The 19,201-nt window shown below is 40.9% G+C and overlaps 1 protein-coding gene across 1 annotated transcript; it reads left to right on the top strand.

The window, feature by feature from the left end:
- Nucleotides 1-4,565: 4,565 nt before the first annotated feature.
- Nucleotides 4,566-17,869, top strand: LOC124252743. The gene is made up of 3 exons (XM_046686396.1): nt 4,566-4,760; nt 13,492-13,625; nt 16,745-17,869. The coding sequence occupies exons 1-3, from the start codon at nt 4,732-4,734 to the stop codon at nt 17,863-17,865; spliced, it is 1,284 nt and encodes a 427-aa protein (XP_046542352.1). The 5' UTR covers nt 4,566-4,731; the 3' UTR covers nt 17,866-17,869.
- The last annotated feature ends 1,332 nt before the right edge of the window (nt 17,870-19,201 follow it).

The following is a 19,201-nucleotide window of genomic DNA, read 5'->3' as shown; positions in this document are numbered from 1 at the left end:
GACGGGGTAGTACACTTATTAAGGAATGAGGGGAACGAAAAATAGAAATTTTGAAAGATTGGTGTTACTACAAAAAAACACTCCCAACAACTGAGTATTAAGGGAAATTTGAATGGGATGCCGAATTAAAAAAGGTTAACAAAATATAAAATAGGTAAAGAGTACATACAGGCTCTAAAAAAATACTCTACAACAAAAATACCAGATATAATAAATAACATACACAGAAGAATACTATACCACCAAAACAAAAATAATCATGCAAATACATTTCACATATCGGAGTCCATGGCAACGAAATGGACATTCTTGTCAGTTGTGTGTAATTGTGAAACCAGTAAAAGACTGTAAAACTTATCAATTTTTCATGATACATCCATGTCACCATGTAAAGACTGAGAATTCTCAGAATGAATAAAGATGTCTTATCAACAAACACTTCTTTTTAACTTCTGTAGGCAGAGTGGGAAGACACCGTAGAACAGGTCACTTGATTAACCAACTAACTGGTAGAGTTCATTTTAGCAGGGGTAGAACAGGTCAGATCAGTGTATTCCTTTTTTTTAATTTTTTTTTTTATTTTCCATATTTCATGTACAGGCAAACATGTATAGATAACTTTCTTAATAATACAATGGTATATGTATACATGTATGAAAATGTACAGTTGGCTGAAAAAGTATAATTGGCTGGAGTATCTTCCAAGTAATAGATGTAATGTTGACCAATATTGAAAAAACAATTGTTCAGTTCCAGCAGATAAGTAAACATATCTTGACATGTCATAGTGACGGACAATTTCATTTTTTATATATTCTAACTTTGGTTTGAAACCATTTATGCTGCATCTGTAGATATAATGTTTGACAACTGAAATGATTTCATTAATCGGGTCAGAGTATTCCCATTAACTTCACTTCCTGATCACTGGACCGTATCGTGTTGTTTTAACCTGTAGGTGGTATGGGAATACACGCTATCGGCGTTTTCCGCTGTCGAGAGGAGACGTATTCAGGCTATCGACACCGTAACAGGCACTCCGCAGATGTGTGGTTCATCTTAATGTTTGCACCTCTTTAATCACCTCCCGACTGTGTGTGTTTTTATTCTGAGTCGCCATGAAGTTTCATTCCTACGTCAAATAATACAAAACAACCCAACAAAAATAAACAACACATTCTATAGTCCACGCCTATGTGGCGAGTTTATGCCCTGATAGGATTAAAAACAGTACTCATACTCTTGCACACTCATAAAATACTTGACCCGTGAAGGTCCGGATTGGAATATTGATCTTCAGTAACCCATACTTGTCGTAAGAGGCGACTAACGGGATCGGGTGGTCAGGCTCACTGACTTGGTTGACACATGTCATCGGTTCCCAATTGCGCAGATCGATGCTCATGCTGTTGATCACTGGATTGTCTGGTCCAGACTCGATTATTTACAGGCCGTTGCCATATAGCTGGAATATTGCTGAGTTCGGCGTAAAACTAAACTCACTCATAAAATAATTGATCCTTTATTATATCTATAAAATAATGATTCCTCAGCAAGCGACGCGATCTTAATCATATACAGATTTATAGACTAGTACCAAGTGGTCGAAATTGATATAGCGTAAATTAAGTAACACAAGTAGCGAAAATATTTTTTTAAAAATATTGTTATTTTTTTTCTTTTCTTCTCGCTCTCATGCTAGTTGAAGTTGGTAAAGAGGGCCTTAGGAATAAATTACCGAATAATGTTAGATGAAGAACGTAGAGAAATGGGGGGGTCTTTTAGTTGCGAGGGGCGATAACTCTCCTTTTGAATCGATGTAAGCGACACACACGGAATAGAATATTGATCTTCAGTAACCCATACTTGTCGTAAGACGCGACTAACGGGATCGGGTGGTCAGGCTCGCTGACTTGGTTGACACATGTCAACGCTTCCCAATTGCGCAGATCGATGCTCATGCCGTTGATCACTGGATTGTCTGGTGCAGACACCGTTATTTACAGATGGCCGCCATATAGCTGGAATATTGCTGAGTGCGGTGTAAAGCTAAACTCAGTCACTCTCTTACTCACTCACACAGAGATCGAAGCTGCCGTAAATGGTTTATAAGCAGATGAGTGAGTGAGTTTAGTTTTACGACGCTTTTAGCAATATTTCACCAATATCACGGCGGGGGACACCACAAATGGGCTTCACACATTGTACCCATGTGGGGAATTGAACCCGGATCTGCGGCGTGACGAGCGAACGTTTTAACCACTTGGCTATCCCACCGCCCTATAAGCAGATGAAACCTACGGGATGAGGCCGCAATGAGATGCTACAATTTTCTTCTTCTTCATTTGTATTTTGTCTCGCTCTGATGTCTGATAACATTTTGACGGCAAGATTGCATGCAGATGCTTAAGCTAATTTCTGTACACCTGCCTATAATTGTACTCTTTATGCTATCTTAAAATAATTTCTGTACACCTGCCTATAAATGTACACTTTATGCTGTTTGATAGCAGTGATTATTGTTTTACGCCGGTAATACAGCATGTTCAGCTTGACCTGAGCTACTCTACATATGCATGACCCGGTCAAATGGCACAAACGGCAGGTCGAGTTAACTTCATTAAATAGGGGAGCAAAGAATGTTATTAATGTGGCTGCTAGCTGCCTAAAAGCTCGAATCGGAAACAATAAAGCTTCTTTTTTAAAGAAAGTTAGGAAACTGCTGACGATTTGTCGACGCTGAGGTGTCAAACGGCAACCTTGTCTCGACTGTTCGGACATGTTGGCAATCAGTGCACCCCTTCACAATAATAGACCCAACCAGTTGTGACACGGTCACGCAATGCATTAGTATTCACTTGATCAGGTCAAGCTGAACGAGCTGTAGCAATATTCCAGCAACATGACGGTGGGGGACACCAGAAATGGGCTTCACACATGTGTTGTACCCATGTGGGGAATCGAACAAGGATTTTCGATGTGACGAGCGAACGCTTTAACTGCAAGGCTACCCGGCCGTCCTGTTTGATAGCAAGGATAAGTGAAGCAGAAGATTGGTGTCGAGTTTTGGGACTGTGGAAATAGACCTCTATTGGACAAATTTCATTCAAAGTTTTGTGAATATATTGTGGATGTCGGTAAATATGTGTCAGGTACCGCGGTTTTAGCAGAATAATAAAGACAAGGTTGGTGTAGATTACAGCCACACTTTTTAACTTCTGTATGGATATATTGAGCCCCCAGGCATCTCGGAGCTGGATATTAAGCGCTTTACTAATGTAATATAATAATTTTACAGAAACACACCTGTCGGTAGTAATTTATGTTTTTTAAGATTTCTCTTTCACCATTTGACAGGTGGTACAATGAAATGAAGTCGTTTCAATGAGGAAGGTTGGTAAATCGAATTACGGTCAGAACTACGCAGGGATGAGCAGACACTCATAGATCTCTTATATGTCTCTGGGGCGGTGGGGTAGCCTAGTGGTTAAAGCGTTCGCTCGTCACGCTGAAGTCCCGGGTTCGAGTCCCCACAGGGGTACAATGTGTGAAGCCCATTTCTGGTGTCCCCCAATGTCATATTGCTGGAATATTGCTAAAAACGGTGTAAAACTTCACTCACTCACTTATATGTCTCAAAAGCCAAACATCTTGAATTATGTAAAATTATTAGGGCACTGATAAAATTACCAATTGAAGTACCTTGTGCAATAGACTAATGCTTCATTTTATGGTTTTGGATTTCACCAGTGCAATATTAATAACATGGTTTTGGATTTCTCCAGTGCAATTGCTATAACAATGTTTTGGATTTCACCAGTGCAGTTATAACAGTGTTTTGGATTTCATAGTGACAATGTTATGACATGGTTTTGGATTTCACCAGTGCAATTGTTACAACAATGTTTTGGATTTCATAGTGACAATGTTATGACATGGTTTTGGATTTCACCAGTGCAATTGTTACAACAATGTTTTGGATTTCATAGTGACAATGTTATGACAATGTTTTGGATTTCACCAGTGCAATTGTTGCAACAATGTTTTGGATTTCATAGTGACAGTGTTATAACAATGTTTTGGATTTCACCAGTGCAATTGCTATAACATAGTTTCGGATATGTGTGGCTCAGCCAAGATCAGCGGTTTCAAACAGAAATATACACCTGTGACGTGCCAAATATATTAAGGAATCACGTATTCTTGTATTCACATGTACAGAGCCTAATGACCTACCAAACACTGAATAAAACATAACTACCTAACCGACATAGGCAAAATGTACAATGATCATTATTTTAAATCACGTGAAACAGTAGCTGTCAGCGTGTCTTCTTAGTGGGGTCTATCTTCTGCTAATCCGTGGCCATAATCCGCATCTTCAAAAGAATTAAGCTGCGCTACATTAAAGCGACTTCTGTAAGAGTGCTAATGAGCATTCTCAGTGCCTGCTAGTTATTTAACGGCTACAAGCTGTCAAGGCATCCAGATGTTACCTCATGCCTTGGCTACGACTGTTTCCAGAAGTCAATAAATCGTTTAGGACATATATCCATGGCGCTGCTTAACCACAACCAGAGGTCGCCATCAGGCGCCCTTGACCTTTCTAGTGCAATGTAAAAACCTTTCCACCTACATTGTCCAGTCTCCTGGCCATTATGAAACGCGTGTCAAGTATCAGAGCAACGTGACGTTCACCCTCCTGTATCTTGTGATCCACCAATGCACTAAATGGAATATAGTTACCTGAAACACATAAGGTGAGTTAAGTTACATTCCACAAAATTATGTTATTTAGTCACTTCAAATGATATTGTGTCTCATCGTTACAATCTCAAACTTTATGCAACTTCTTTGTTCAAGGTATCAAGCCTCTTTTGATAGGATGGTGTCTTGACTTTCTGTTTACAGTAATAAACGATTCAGCTTTCTATTTATCTTAAGGGTTTGCGGAAAGGATCAACTTATGAAGCCCCTTGTCCCTAAAAGTTCATTAATATTACTACATAGCATGATGGGGTGGGTTGTTCGTTCGGGACGCCAAAGCGTCATTTATTCGGGACGCTTGCAATGTAGAAGGCCACGTGAAATAACACTCTCTCTCACAGCGTTGCTAGTGATGTAAATTTATCGGAATATCAACTGAAATAAATTCCGTTTCATAGCGTCCATTACCACTTATTATGTCAATGTGTGTTTGGTTACGGTTAAGCACTGTGAGATTCGGGTCTTACTGCCCCGTAACTGTCGTAAGTAGTAATGAGACTTGACACGAGACAATGTGAGACTTTGATTGTATTCTATGGTGCCTCGTGTCGCTGTTAGCGCTATCAACAACCAGCTCCGAACCTGTCCCACGTGGATGGCGGCTGCTGATATGATGGATCAATGATGAGGCTGCGACATAACATGGTTTCTTATTACCTGTTATAAACACGAGTAAATGGTTAAACATTGATTGCCGCCACACTGCAGGTGTTCATGGTGATGAAACTTAGCGTGATCGTTGTCCTTTATAACAATTCATTGTCTCCGACAAGGACGTGTGTGTCGTGTAAGTGTTCCCTTATTGTGTTATTTCCACACTCAGTGTCATTGTAACATGTAATCGTATACATCATGTAACATCTTGCAGTATTTAAAATTTACAATTCCAATATTTTGTATATGGATTACATTGTATTAACATAATTGCAGCTTTGTAAAGAGTGAGTGAGTGAGTTGGGTTTCACGCCGCTTTTAGCAATATTCCAGCAAAATCACGACGGGGGACACCAGAAATGGGCTCCACACATTATACCCATGAGTCGAACCCGGGTCTTCGGCGTGACGGGAACGCTTTAACCACTAGGCTACCCCGCCGCCCCTGTCAAGGGTACGCTGTTCATGCTGAATACATGTGGCTGTTATGAAATTAGAATGCCATGGAATAATCTAGAGTTCTCATGCAATCCGAGAAGAATTTGTATTCCTAATAATGGTAATCTCGTTAAATATGACGTTGTACTGGTGTTCAGGGGCGGTGGGGTAGCCTAGTGGTTAAAGCGTTGGCTCGTCACGCCGGGTAAAATGTGTGAAGCCCATTTCTGGTGTCCCCCGCCGTGATGTTGCTGGAATATTGCTAAAAGCGGCGTAAAACCAAACTCAGTGAGTGTACTGGTGTTCCCTGTAATTCCTTGTTATCAATGTGTTATGAGCATCTACTGTAGTTAGAATTCCCCCAGTGGCCACCCCTAGTGCACACCCCTCGTAACCACCCTAGTGAAAATTCCTACTGACCAGCCCTAGTGACCACCCTAGTGACGAGCCCCGTTAAAAGTAGTATTGACTTGTCCTTGTGAAGACCCCAGTGAAAACACCTATTGACCAGCCCTAGTGACCAGCCTATTGTCCAGTCCTTGCGAACACGGCCCTAATGACCAGCCTCGAATGGCCATCACAATGAAAACTCCTGTTGACTAGCCCCAGTGACCACGCAAGTGACCAGCCCAGTGAAAATTCCTATTGATCAGCCCTAGTGAACACGCAAGTGACCAGCCCAGTGAAAATTCCTATTGATCAGCCCTAGTAAAGATTATTGACCAGCCCTATTGACCAGCCCTAGTGAAAACTGCTATTGACTCCTAGCGCAGTACATGCAGTTGTATTCATGAGTACAATCGCGAACACAATACCAGAGTACTTCATGTACAGACACGGAAAGTATTGATAATCCATACACCATACATTCAGTCGAGAGTTGCTGATGTTGGAAGCTAACATCTGCTGCATTGAATTCTATGGGGAATTAATCTCGCTGGTGGACAAGGTAGACCAAATACTTTTGCGTATAACTGAACGTTCTTTCGCCATAATTTGATTTATGCATTTACGATTTGCATTTTCTTCGAACATATCACTGTATATTTTCGTTTCTTTCCAAATATTTGAGAGGTTCTTTGTTTGAGTTTGTAGAAATTAGAAACATGTTTAAAATGGTTTAAAATGTTTATATAGTCAATGGCGTAAACTGAATGGGTTAGGTAAAAAACGAATCGGTTGCATTAAAAACTGAAATCCGGTGAAATGTTGTTGCTATGATGAAGTCACCGTTTAAATAGGGCTATGTTTGCTGACATTAAACTGTTATCAATATCCAGACCACTTGACATGCGTTGTCCCATCAAACTCCCATGTATATTAATGATTGTCATTTATCGTTGACCCGTAGACATGGTACCGCTATATGTACGTTGTGTACTGGTCAGTTCGTGACCGTTGTGTGACCTTCAGTGTGTTCTGGCCAGAGAGTGCAGTCATCCACGTCACCAAAAATTACTCGAGTTTACACTTATGCGTTTATTTACGTTATTATTATACACGAATGTGTGCACATAACCCAAGCTTAATGATCGCGCCGCATGTCATAGTAACGTGATTTCTGCGTATGTGTCGATTTATCTTTACGACTTGCAGGGCGGTGAGGTCGCCTAGTGGTTAAAGCGTTCGCTCGTCACGCCGAACATGCGGGTTCGATTCCCCACATGGGTACAATGTGTGAAGCCCATTTCTGGAGCCCCCCGCCGTGAAATTGCTAGAATAGTGCTAAAAACGGCGTAAAACTAAATTCACTCACTCATTTACGACTTCCTGTTATCAAGTGTAACGGATTTCACTGCCAGTGAGGCAGGGGGCACCGTTTACCATGCATTCGATTCCCCAAATGAGTACAATGTGTGGTGACCTTGTCCCTTCTCAACACACGTGCGCCATGATATTGATTGAGTATTGATCTCCGGGTTAGTTATGCATGCTAGTCGTAAAACAACAAGAATCGTGGTAGGCTTGGTTAACTAGTTGATGCAGATCATCGCTTTCCATTTACGGAGATCGGTGCTCATGATGTCAATCACGGGTTTGTCTGATCCCTACAGACTGAGTTCGGCCTTATACAACAATAAAATTTAACCCGTTGCCCAACACCCTAAAAACAAACAAAACGATCAAAGCGAAATATTCATTATGTGGTAAATATATTACAAATATGTACACTTGAGTGAGTGAGTTAGTGAGTGAGTAATGTTTTACGCCGCTTTTAGCAATATTCTAGCAATATCACGGCGGGGGACACCAGAAATGGGCTTCACACAATGTGCCCATGTGGGGAATCGAACCCGGGTCTTCAGTGTGACGAGCGAACGCTTTAACCACTAGGCTACCCCACCACCCGATCTCCAAATAGATTAATGGGTATAATCGTTAAGCACATTTTGGTGTTTCACCAAATGGTAACCTCTACAACACGAAATATGTCGTGCTCTCCTCTCTCAAGGGTGGTAGGGTAGCCTAGTGGTTCAAACGTTCGCTCGTCATGCCTAAGATACGGGTTCGATTCCCCACACAGGTACAATGTGTGAAGCCCATTTCTGGTGTCCTCCGCCGTGATTATTGCTGGAGCATTACTAAAAGCGGCGTAAAACTAAACCCACTCACTAGAAAGGCGTGACAACAACTATCATCTTTAGTGAAAATCTGAATAATTTATGTCCTTCTACTACGTGCTATTCTGCTGACTCAATCACTGTTTATGATAGCTTTTGTTGATCTGTTTATTTCTTCTTTTGTTGACGTTGTTTATCTGCCAATAAAGTCACTTGCGACGGATATAACGGGTTAAATCAAGGCCGGCGTCATATGGCAGGTCATGTGATGATTTACCGTTATTCACCAAGGTCACGATGTCTGCTCCCGTTAACTGTAACTTAACCTTGTCAATCAACGGGGATCGGAAAGAAAGTCACAGGAAAAAAGGTCACGGAAAAAAGTCACAGTTAATTCCATCTCACTTCCATTCCTTCAGTTCGCACTGTATATTTTTGCTTGTAAATAATATTCTGTCATTCAGGGTGATGAAGGGGCAAGAAGTAGCCAAGGCGGCATAAAACAGCATCTAGCTCCACTACTATTGACCCAACAGCTTCCATATTTGGTATGTGACTTGGTCATGAGATGCCGATCATTTTTGGGTGGGGGTCAAAATTCGATATCTTTAGCCGTTTGGCCGCCATCTTGGATTGAAGTTTTTCGTTTATCAAGGTTTCCATAGCAACAAAAGTTGAAATCCAAATAACTTGATTTTTACAGCATCATTAGGCACAGTTGAGGGTATCATGTATGCAAAATTCAAAGTCTGTACGTTTTATAGTTCCGGAGAAAATGGCTATACAGTATTTTGACGGACAGACATGCGGACAGACGGCGGACATCGTCGTGTTGTAAACAATAAAGAAGTTGCAAATCCATACCATACGATGTTATGTCACAATTATGGCTGGGAATAAAATTAATCAGAAAATGGATATTGATATAGTCCCCACAGTTCTAATAAATTTCAGAAATCAATCCAAATTCTTTGTTAAGTGGAATGTTTCACCCACCCAAATCAGAAAACAATTCCCATGTCGCTAATAACTCAAGAAGATAAAAAGTAACATGGTCATAGTGTTTTGAAAACATTTGAAAGACCACCACTTTATTAACAGAACACGGTGTTCTCGCTCTGACACTCAGTCAGAATCAGAAGCCAAGTCTCGCGTCTTCTTATGAGGTAAATAAACATACAATCATCACATAAAATGATTATAGCAAATTGTGGTCACACTGCTTTTATACCATTTGAGAAACCACCCAGTAACTTCTATATTCACAGACCGCCTCCGTGGTGTTGTGGTTAGAGCGTCCGCCCGGAGAGCGGAAGGTCGCGGGTTCGATCCCAGACCGCGTCATACCAAAAGACGTTAAAATATGGTACTTGTTGGTCCCTGCCTGGCGCTCGGCATTAATGGGTACAACAAGGACTGGTCGGCTCGGAGTCAGTATAATGTGTCTGAGTGGGGTATTCATGCTTCACTGCGGCATGGTATCTCAGTGGGCTAGCACTATAAAACCAGCTTAAGTCTGGGCAAGTACAAGCACCCGCACATACACATACACACGCATGCACGTCGTCATATGAGCGAAATATTCTCAAGCACGACGTTAAACCCAATTTCCCCTCACCTCACCTTCTATATTCACAAAGCATGATCAAAGTAATATACTAATTGATTTAATTAAGAAACAGTTAAATAGCCTTTTTGGCAATTTTACAACCCACTAATATATATTATTTTATTGTGACTTTTTTCCTGTGATTTTTTTCCCGTGACTTTTTTCCTGTGACTTTCTTTCCTCCTTTCCAATCAACGTCTCACACATTGTCGCGGATCCTGTGGATGCTGATACTGATGGTGAACAAAACAGATTAGTTACAGTGGAGGTCCATATTTCATTGTCAGATATTGTCTAGAATGTTTCAGATATTTTCTTCATGTTTATCATACGCCAAGTACGTAGTGCTTCAAGTTACCTGTCATACACATATTTCATATTTCGGCAGTAATTTTAACAAAGAATAATACGTTCTTTTACATCTGTTACGCCTGGTAGTATCATTAGTTGTGGATTGTGGTTCATAAATATACAATATCAACTCTCCGATGAAACCGATTCCATTCTACGCAAGAGGCAAAATCGGAGTGAGTGAGTTTAGTTTTACGCCACACTCAGCAATATTCCAGCTATATGGCGGCGGTCTATAAATAATCGACTCTGGACCAGACAATCCAGTAACCAACAGCATGAGCATCGACCTACGCAATTGGGATACAATGACATGTGTCAACCAAGTCAGCGAGTCTGACCACCCGATCCCGTTAGTCGCCTCTTACAGGTATGGGCTGCTGAAGATCAATTCTAACCCGGATCTTCACTCGTAGACAAATTAGGGTGATAAAACAGTATTCTAGCATATTAAGCAGATTCATATTACGTCCTATTTTCCATTACTTGGTGTATGAAACCATCGACCCTAAAATGGATATTGAAAAAATAAAACAAACCTATGTTACCGTCGAGCCTAATAATTGTATTTATGGTAAGAAATGACACATTCCGCCCTGCCAGCCATACTTGCCCCTTATCCCGAACACCTTGATAAAATTATCCACGGCTGTTTTCATTAACGCTACACCCGTGAAGATCCGGGTTAGAATTGATCTTCAGCAAACAGTCGTAAGATGCGACTAACGGTGATCACATGCCATATTGTCCAAATTGTGTATGTCAGTGCCCATGAGTTAAAGAACATCGAGGGGAAACAGTTTCGTAAGACAACCGAGACTGGTTATTCTCTGGCGTTTACTTTTCATATGTGAATATATTACAGCACCACGACAGCCAACAGAGTGTGCTTCAACAATCCCATTTCAGTCACATTTCACAAAAAAGTCAAATCGATAGAATTGTAATGTTTTCTTTATATTTATTGACAAATCAAAACCAAAAATAACTCTCGTCTAATTATTTATAAGTTTCGACGACCTGCCAAAGGTGTGGGAAAATTAGTCTGATAAACAAGCAATATCAAGCTTCACTAAATACAAACCTCTACAATAATGGTTGTATGTGTAAATAGAAGCATCAAAGGCACGGTCCGAATGTTGTGCCCTCCCAGTTTTTGTCCTAAAGACGTGATAAATGTTAGACTCACACTGGTGTAATATCCGATAACGACGGACGATATTGATGTCAGTGTGGAAATAATAACATTTGTGGGTTACAATGATTTGTGACATATCGTACTACTCAAATGCCACGTTGTTTGCCAGCTTGTTGAACTATGATATTAAATCAATCAAATACGATTGAAGACATGATGTTGTGTTCACTGCGCAGTTTGAACTGCGGTTTGTCCGTTTAACACTATAGGTCCCGTAAGTAGGTCACGGCACTTCGCGAGACCTTAGTACTTCCGGTGACAAACAACGTACACTTGGTCAGTTTAATGAAGTCTTATTTGGCGGTCGCGCAATTTGGTACCAGAACTGGTTCTTGAATATACGCTTGTCACCGGAAATCTGGTACCGGAAGTAAGCAGGGCCCCGTCTCGTATATCGCAAGTTGGCGCGCAAAAGTAGCCGATAACCAGATATATCTCGTTATAAATGATTCATAGGACAACTCGTGAATCACATGACCGATCAGTTTTGTTTGATGGTTTTCGCCGCACTAGCTTTGTAATATATACATGTCGACCAGACAAACTAGTGTCTTTTCCAGTATTGCCCTAGCTGTCTGGTGCGATGTGACAATGCACGAACTAATCTGATATGACAATGCTCATTAACTCACCTCTTTCAGCTACGGTTGATGGGAAGTAAGTAGCTTATTCGTGGCACCAGTTTGTGGGTTGTGGAAGCCATGGTTTTGTTCGTTTCGCATAACAGTATTAATTTGAGTTAAACTTGGTATCTCTCAGCAGTGAATGGGTACCCGGTAGGTTAAGTTATATGACTGGTAGCCTTTTCTAGCGCCTCACAGACAGCTTGGGTTATTCGGGGTAATAATGTGTTAGCACCTTGAGCATGCACAAATGCGTGGAAACAGACGCTGTATATATAGCCATTATTATGTTTTACGGAGTAAGATGAAAAATGCAGCAGAGGGGGTTCGGGTGATTCTGGCACATTCAGTAAGGCTGATCATCAGCTCAGGGCCCTTGCCAAGACAACGAATGGGGCTTCACCCAGGAAACGCTGCCTAGTCGATACCACCAAGAACTTTCGGGAGAATAATTATGTAGACTCCGCAACACTGCAGTTCTGCATTACCCAGAGTGTCAGAAGGGCTGTGCTCCCGGTGGAGAGCTCGGGCACTCACCTGATCTGCACCAAAACATCAGGAGGTACCAAACCAAGGGCACCGAGAACAATGGTGAGCCTGACGAGAGTATACTTGGGATGCAAGCGAGACATTTCCTGAGCTCCAGATTTTCTTTAAGCGTGCTTTCTACTCGGCCCGAAGTTTATTATTATTTTATTTTTTTATTCAGTGTCAGCTGTATGTGTATGGATTAGTTCTAAAGTACATCTATAATATCCAAATGTTATACGGTAACGGATTGACACCTGTGATCAATAGTGGTGTATGTGTCGCTTTGCGTCGTCCACGCATCGGCCCTTTGGGACCCAGTCCAACCAGTTCTCACGTGTGCAAAACATAAAGAGATTCGTTGTAATCACATATTGACATTTGAAAGGTAAAGGTATTCAGAGAAGGAACTAATGGCTCGGTTCCGTCTTCTAATGTTTATTCCAGGACAAGGTGCGTGATTTATACAATCTGGACAATATTAACAAGGCTTATCGCAGGATTACGGGGATAATGTTTCATAAACTGATGACTGGGCATCCATAAGAGAAAAGCTTGAACAAACCAAACAACCTGTTTAACCCCGAACCCAACCGGTCTGTAAATAATTAAGACTAGACAGGGCAGTGATTGTCATCATGTGAATGGATTCAATTACTTGGAAACGATTGCAAGCAATCACCCGGTCACTGAGCGTGACCACTGTCCATTAAATCGTCTTCTACTACAAGCATTGGTCATAATGGATGAGTACTGTTTCAGCATGAGGTTCGTGTCCCTGCTCTTCGGGTTATGGCGGAAGGAGGTAAAGAAGTATTACGCCGTCATTGTCTTGCTGGTTCTCATGGTGGCAGGATTCAACGTTACATCCGTCTTCCTCCAAGTTCATCAAGCCAGTAAGTATAAGGGAATGGTCCTCAGTTTTTTCTTGTTCCCGTGTTTTTCAGATCAACAATTGCTCTGCTATTTCATGCGTTTGTGATCGGCGTTATGAATTTTGCAAACTGGTATTTTCACTATTTGATAGTGAAGTATATTACCGTGCTTATGATCAAGTCGGAATCGTACAGTGTACCCTTTTAGCGGGACGGGAGGATATCCCAATGATGGGGGCGTACTGGGTTGAATCCCAACATGGGTACGTGTGATACGTGTGATGCATGTGGTCTCATCTGAGGCAAGTGAGTTTTTTAAAACATTGCCTCTGTTCACCAAGCAGAAAATGGGTACCCGATGGGATAAGTCATGTAAGTATGACCTTCTAGCGCCTAATAGGCAGCTTGGGTTATCACGAGTAATAATGTGCTGTGCTATTCATTGTAAGCGCTATGAGCACATCTGCGTGGAATTTGGCGCTATATAAATGGACACATTATTATTATCATTATTATTAACAGTGTGTTAGAGATGTACAATTCCGAGTCCACAAGACCATTTCTGGCGCCGTGTCAAGACAGTTGGGCTGGATATTTTCACACTGGTCAGGTTGTCCATCAAGTTTTGAACTTTTAGGTGCGACAGCTGAATTGTTGCCGTAGGTTTTGCCTACAATACTATGGATTACGTTGTTGGCTAAAATGTGAGACAGTACCTGAACTGTTGCCGTAGATATGCCAACAATAATGAGACTTTCACTTGATTGCATTAGTGTGAGGCAATAGCTAACGGTAACCGAACGTTTTACCAACAATAATGTGACTTTTGCTTGATTGCGTTAGTGTGAGGCAATAGCTAACGGTAACGTTCGTTTTACCAACAATAATGTGACTTTTGCTTGATTGCGTTTTTGTGAGGCAATAGCTAACGGTAACGTTCGTTTTACCGACAATAATGTGACTTTTGCTTGATTGCGTTATAGTGAGGCAATAGCTAACGGTAACCGTTCGTTTTACCGACAATAATGTGACTTTTGCTTGATTGCGTTAGTGTGAGGCAATAGCCAACGGTAACCGTTCGTTTTACCAACAATAATGTGACATGCTAAATGGCTGTTGTGTGAATATGCCAACAATAATGAGACTTGTTTTGTTGGCGTTGATGTAAGACAGTAGATGAACGTACTGTACGTTTTGCTGACAATTATGTAACTTATGCTGTTGGTTTCAATGTGAATATTTTTCTTTTTTGATGTTAGTGTGAGGATATAGTTGAACAATAACCATACGTTTGCCAACAGTAATATGACATATGCTAATATCTATAATGTGAGAAAATACCTGAACGGTTACCATAGTGTTTCCAACAATAATGTGACTTACGCTTAACGTCTATATTTAGAAGATAAAGCTACTCTGTTTTCAATTTTGCGGTCCTTTATCGTTGAGTTAAGACCGCTGAATGTAATTTAAAAACCGAACGCGTGAGCAATTATTTGATTTTTCTCAAGCGAATTATTGATCTCCCCTACTGTATGACAATAGACTCGCCCCAATTCAAGCGGTGAACTCGCTAAGTTTAGTCGCCGCTAACTTTATTCACGGAAATAATTGTTGATAACCACCCTACTATTCCCAATTTGGAAAATACCTGACATGCCACGTTTTATGGGGGATACATGGACAGTGGAAGTGGAAGGACTGGGCATTACGGCCGGGACGGAAGCGGTCAGGTTAAGACGTGTGGGCCGACGTGTGTTGTCGACGTCATGCCCGCGAGATCTAGACCCAGTTTGAATATACTGCCGCTTTTGCACTGCTGACGAATTTGTCTGCTTCCGAGTTTCTTCACTGGGATAAGGATCAAGAAATTCTTCTTCAAACCATTCACTTTTTACTTCAAAACTACCAAAGATGCTGCCGAGGTAGAAATTGCCGATGTCCGACATGTTTGTTTACAAACAATAGGGTCAACGAGTTCGTTGTATTCATACGCAGTGAATCGGTCACTTTAACAAGCGGACCTTAAACTGCCATTTAAGTACGGTTTTGATGAGCTCTCAGCCAATCAGAATCGAGTTTCACACAATGTCGTGCTAGAATGTGAGACAATATACAATTATAGACTGGTGATGAGGTCAATACCTGTTTTTATGGACCCGCGAAAAGCAATATTGACCGAGGACGGTTATGCCTGTTGGCGTCCAATTCACGTGAACTAACAAATATGAGTGCAAAATATAATGACGCGAAAATGCCAAAGTTATCCGCTGCAGAGCTTAATACAGCTGAATATGAACAAACTAACCTATGAATCAAATTTAAAATACAGCACATGCAGATTGATGGTGATGTCATTAAAATATTAGCGTGTTTCATACGTCTAGTGATTTCTGGATGAAACGCTTGCAAAACCATGGGATGCTTTGTAAAGACGATTAGCGGTAGAGAAAAGTTCACTGCAAAATCAGAGCCCGGATGAAGATAATACCACGTTTATAGCTTTCGGATACTAGTATCAGTTTATATGAGGTTCATACAATATGATGGTATTCATGGCGGTCATCTTCGAGTTTCAAATGACTGTGTCATTGTTATGGATATGTAAGCCAATATAACTTTAGTACCATGCTTGTTAAATTGCTTACATGACCTTTTGAACGATTGCCTCCTAATTTGCCCAGGTACAAGGGATTGTGATTTTTGAGTGAGTGAGTGAGTTTAGTTTTACGCCGCACTCAGCAGTATTCCATCTATATGGCAGCGGTCTGTAAATAATTGACTCTGGACCAGACAATCCAGTGATCAAAAGCATGAGCATCGATCTACGCAATTTGGATACGGTGACATGTGTCAACAAAGTCAGCGGCCCGATCACCAGATCCCGTTTGTTGCCTCTTACGACAAACATGGGTTACTGAAGATCAAATCTAACCCGGATCTTCACGGGTCTGTGATTTTTGTTAAAGACACAGAAGATTTTAGCAATTTGGAGATGCAGTTCTCTTTTAGAAAGGAACCAAACGAAAAAGCTCCACATGTTTTCCCCAGGATATCATGGAAGCAAAGTGATATATATTCTACTAGTTTTAGGAAATGGTCATTTGTTTTTGTCTGTTTATTTGTTTATTGTTCTTCAGGACAAGAACCGGCTCTTCCCAAAGACTTTCAAGAATCAAGAGTGGTCAAAATGTCTGTGGATCAAATTTACAAAGAAAGACTCCAGTATGTAAAGAGTGAATGCCGACATTCTAACAAAGGATCTGTGGCCAAAATATATCGCCATGACAAATTACATATTGCCTATTGTCCTGTAGCTAAGATAGGCAGCACTTTCTGGAAGAGAGTGTTTGTCTTTTTACATAATGACACCGGAACCTTTTCTGTAAAGACTCCCTTTGAGATCCCTCGCGCATTCGTTCACTATGGAAAGAAAAACAAGACACAAATTTCACCCCTGGATGAAGATACCAAGAAGACGATCTTTGGTAATTACACCAGATTCATGTTTGCCCGCGATCCTTATTCTCGGCTGTGGTCTGCATACCTTGATAAATTTTTTCTTCCCGACTTTTGGAGGAGTTTTGCCTTGCATATTACAAGACAGCGGTATGACCCAACAATTGAAGCAAGGAAGTGTGGCAATGATGTCAGTTTCAGTGAGTTCCTTGAATATGTAGTGTCTCTTTTACCAGAAAATATGAATGAGCATTGGCAGCCCATTCAATACAAATGTGATCCGTGCCAATTCAAGCCAGACGTCATCGGGAAACAAGAGACTTTTGGTGATGATTCCAGGTATATCTTGCGAGGAATTGGAGAGGAGTGGATTATGAATACCTTTGACCAGGATACACATATTGAAGAAGAAGTTAGTATGCTTATAGATTATAACTTTGCTTTAATTGCAAAAAGTCGGTTCTACAGGGACTGCACGTCAAGAGCAGATATAGCCAGAAGATTATGGCAAGTGTTTCAACTGAATGGCTACCTCCCTATCGACGAAACCGCCGAGAGCGTTGTCACAAAAATGTCAAATACATTTTTAGATAGAGATATATTTAAGACCTATGTTTTAGAAGTATATCGTGGAACTCCTGCCGAGGGAAGGAGGGCATGGAAACATCAGAGGAAAGAGGCAATAATCGGAGCCTACAAAACTGTTCCTTTGACACTTATCAAACAAATTACTGAGCTATTTTCAAACGATTTTGAAACATTTGGATATGATACTGCACCACCCAATAAAAGAGACGCATAATCAATTCCATATATATTTATTTATCAAGGTGAAATCTGAATGTATGTTGAATTTGTTGTCCGTAGATGTGCATCTTTTCCACATTGTCCTCCTACAATCTGACATTCCGTGCCAAATACTGGTCAAAGCAGTGTTACTCGTGCAATCAGTGTGAAATTAGTTTATCCCTATGGGACATAGAGATTAATACCCGAGCGTAGATGTCATGTTGTATTTACAACACAAGTGACTGCAAAATGATATTCCCCCGAGCGAGAGCAAGTGCGAGTGTTGTAAATACAATATGACATCTACGCGAGTATGTTAATTTCTTTCTTATCCCCTTCTCTTCAGAAGGCTTAATGAGGAGACAATCCTATGAAACATTTAGCAGCGTTCAACCAACTATAATCACTTCCAGAATGTAAACACAATAGGATTATTTCATTCTACCATGACATATGCACCATGAATAAAACACGTTTTAAATATGCACTCATTACCCTTGCGTAGTGTTTGGACACTACGCGCAGTGAACCGGCTCTCAGAAGTGGTTATTGAAAATGTTTCACTTCTAATTCTTTAGTAACAGCCAATCAAAAACGAACATACTTAAATGTCATGGTAGAATTACAAATAACGGTGTTTTACCGGCAGTTCCAATGTTGAAGGCGATCTAAATACAGCCTTAAAACGTATGACTACAAATACGGCAAGATCAAGGTCGCTGCGCACTGACAGGAACTGTGGTGACAGTAAAAATCTAGCGCCAATTTAAAACAGTCAAATTGTGACAAATACATGTAAAACGTGACAAACTCTTGTAAAAGGTGATATGTGTTATTTATTTTACTGAAATCTAGTGTTTAGCAGTGTTGATAAATGTGTTAGACGGAGGACACGAGAGTAACTGAAGTTGTAGTAAACATCGTACCCGTCGTAAAAAGTTATGAATGAATAAAGTAGTCCGGCATTCCGATGTCACGTGATTGTCTCAGCCGGCCAATGAAATGGTCTCTAGGGTTTTTATTACACGTGTACTACGTATGGAGAATATGTCATCACCTATTTTAACACATGGATAATAAAACAGCTTATACATTTTTCCTATGTCTCTGACAAGAAAAGAGTGAAAAGGTGATCTGCTGTTTACATTGGCTTTGAAGTTTGAATTTCGGATAAGGTAACTGGGAAGGTTTCGGAGTGAGAGTGAATCACCAGTCACTAAATCTTGCAACATTACAGCCATGTGACTGCAGAGGTAAACCAGAAGAGCGCTTTATGAGCTCTACCCATGCTGCTAACCAGACCGTCAGTGTGACAAGCGAACGCCCTGAGCATTAGGCCAGGCCGCGTG

This window comes from Haliotis rubra, unplaced genomic scaffold, assembly GCF_003918875.1.
Source record: "Haliotis rubra isolate DU_JTF1 unplaced genomic scaffold, ASM391887v1 Scf522, whole genome shotgun sequence".
Lineage (NCBI taxonomy): Eukaryota > Metazoa > Mollusca > Gastropoda > Lepetellida > Haliotidae > Haliotis > Haliotis rubra.
Note: the sequence above shows the minus strand (reverse complement) of the source record. Positions and strands in the feature narration are given on the sequence as shown.

Coding starts and splice junctions, on each gene's coding strand:
- LOC124252743 (XM_046686396.1), top strand. CDS start 4,732: ATGGAATATAGTTACCTGAAACACATAAG. Junction 4,761..13,491: donor AGTTACCTGAAACACATAAG/GTGAGTTAAGTT, acceptor GTACTGTTTCAG/CATGAGGTTCGTGTCCCTGC. Junction 13,626..16,744: donor CCTCCAAGTTCATCAAGCCA/GTAAGTATAAGG, acceptor ATTGTTCTTCAG/GACAAGAACCGGCTCTTCCC.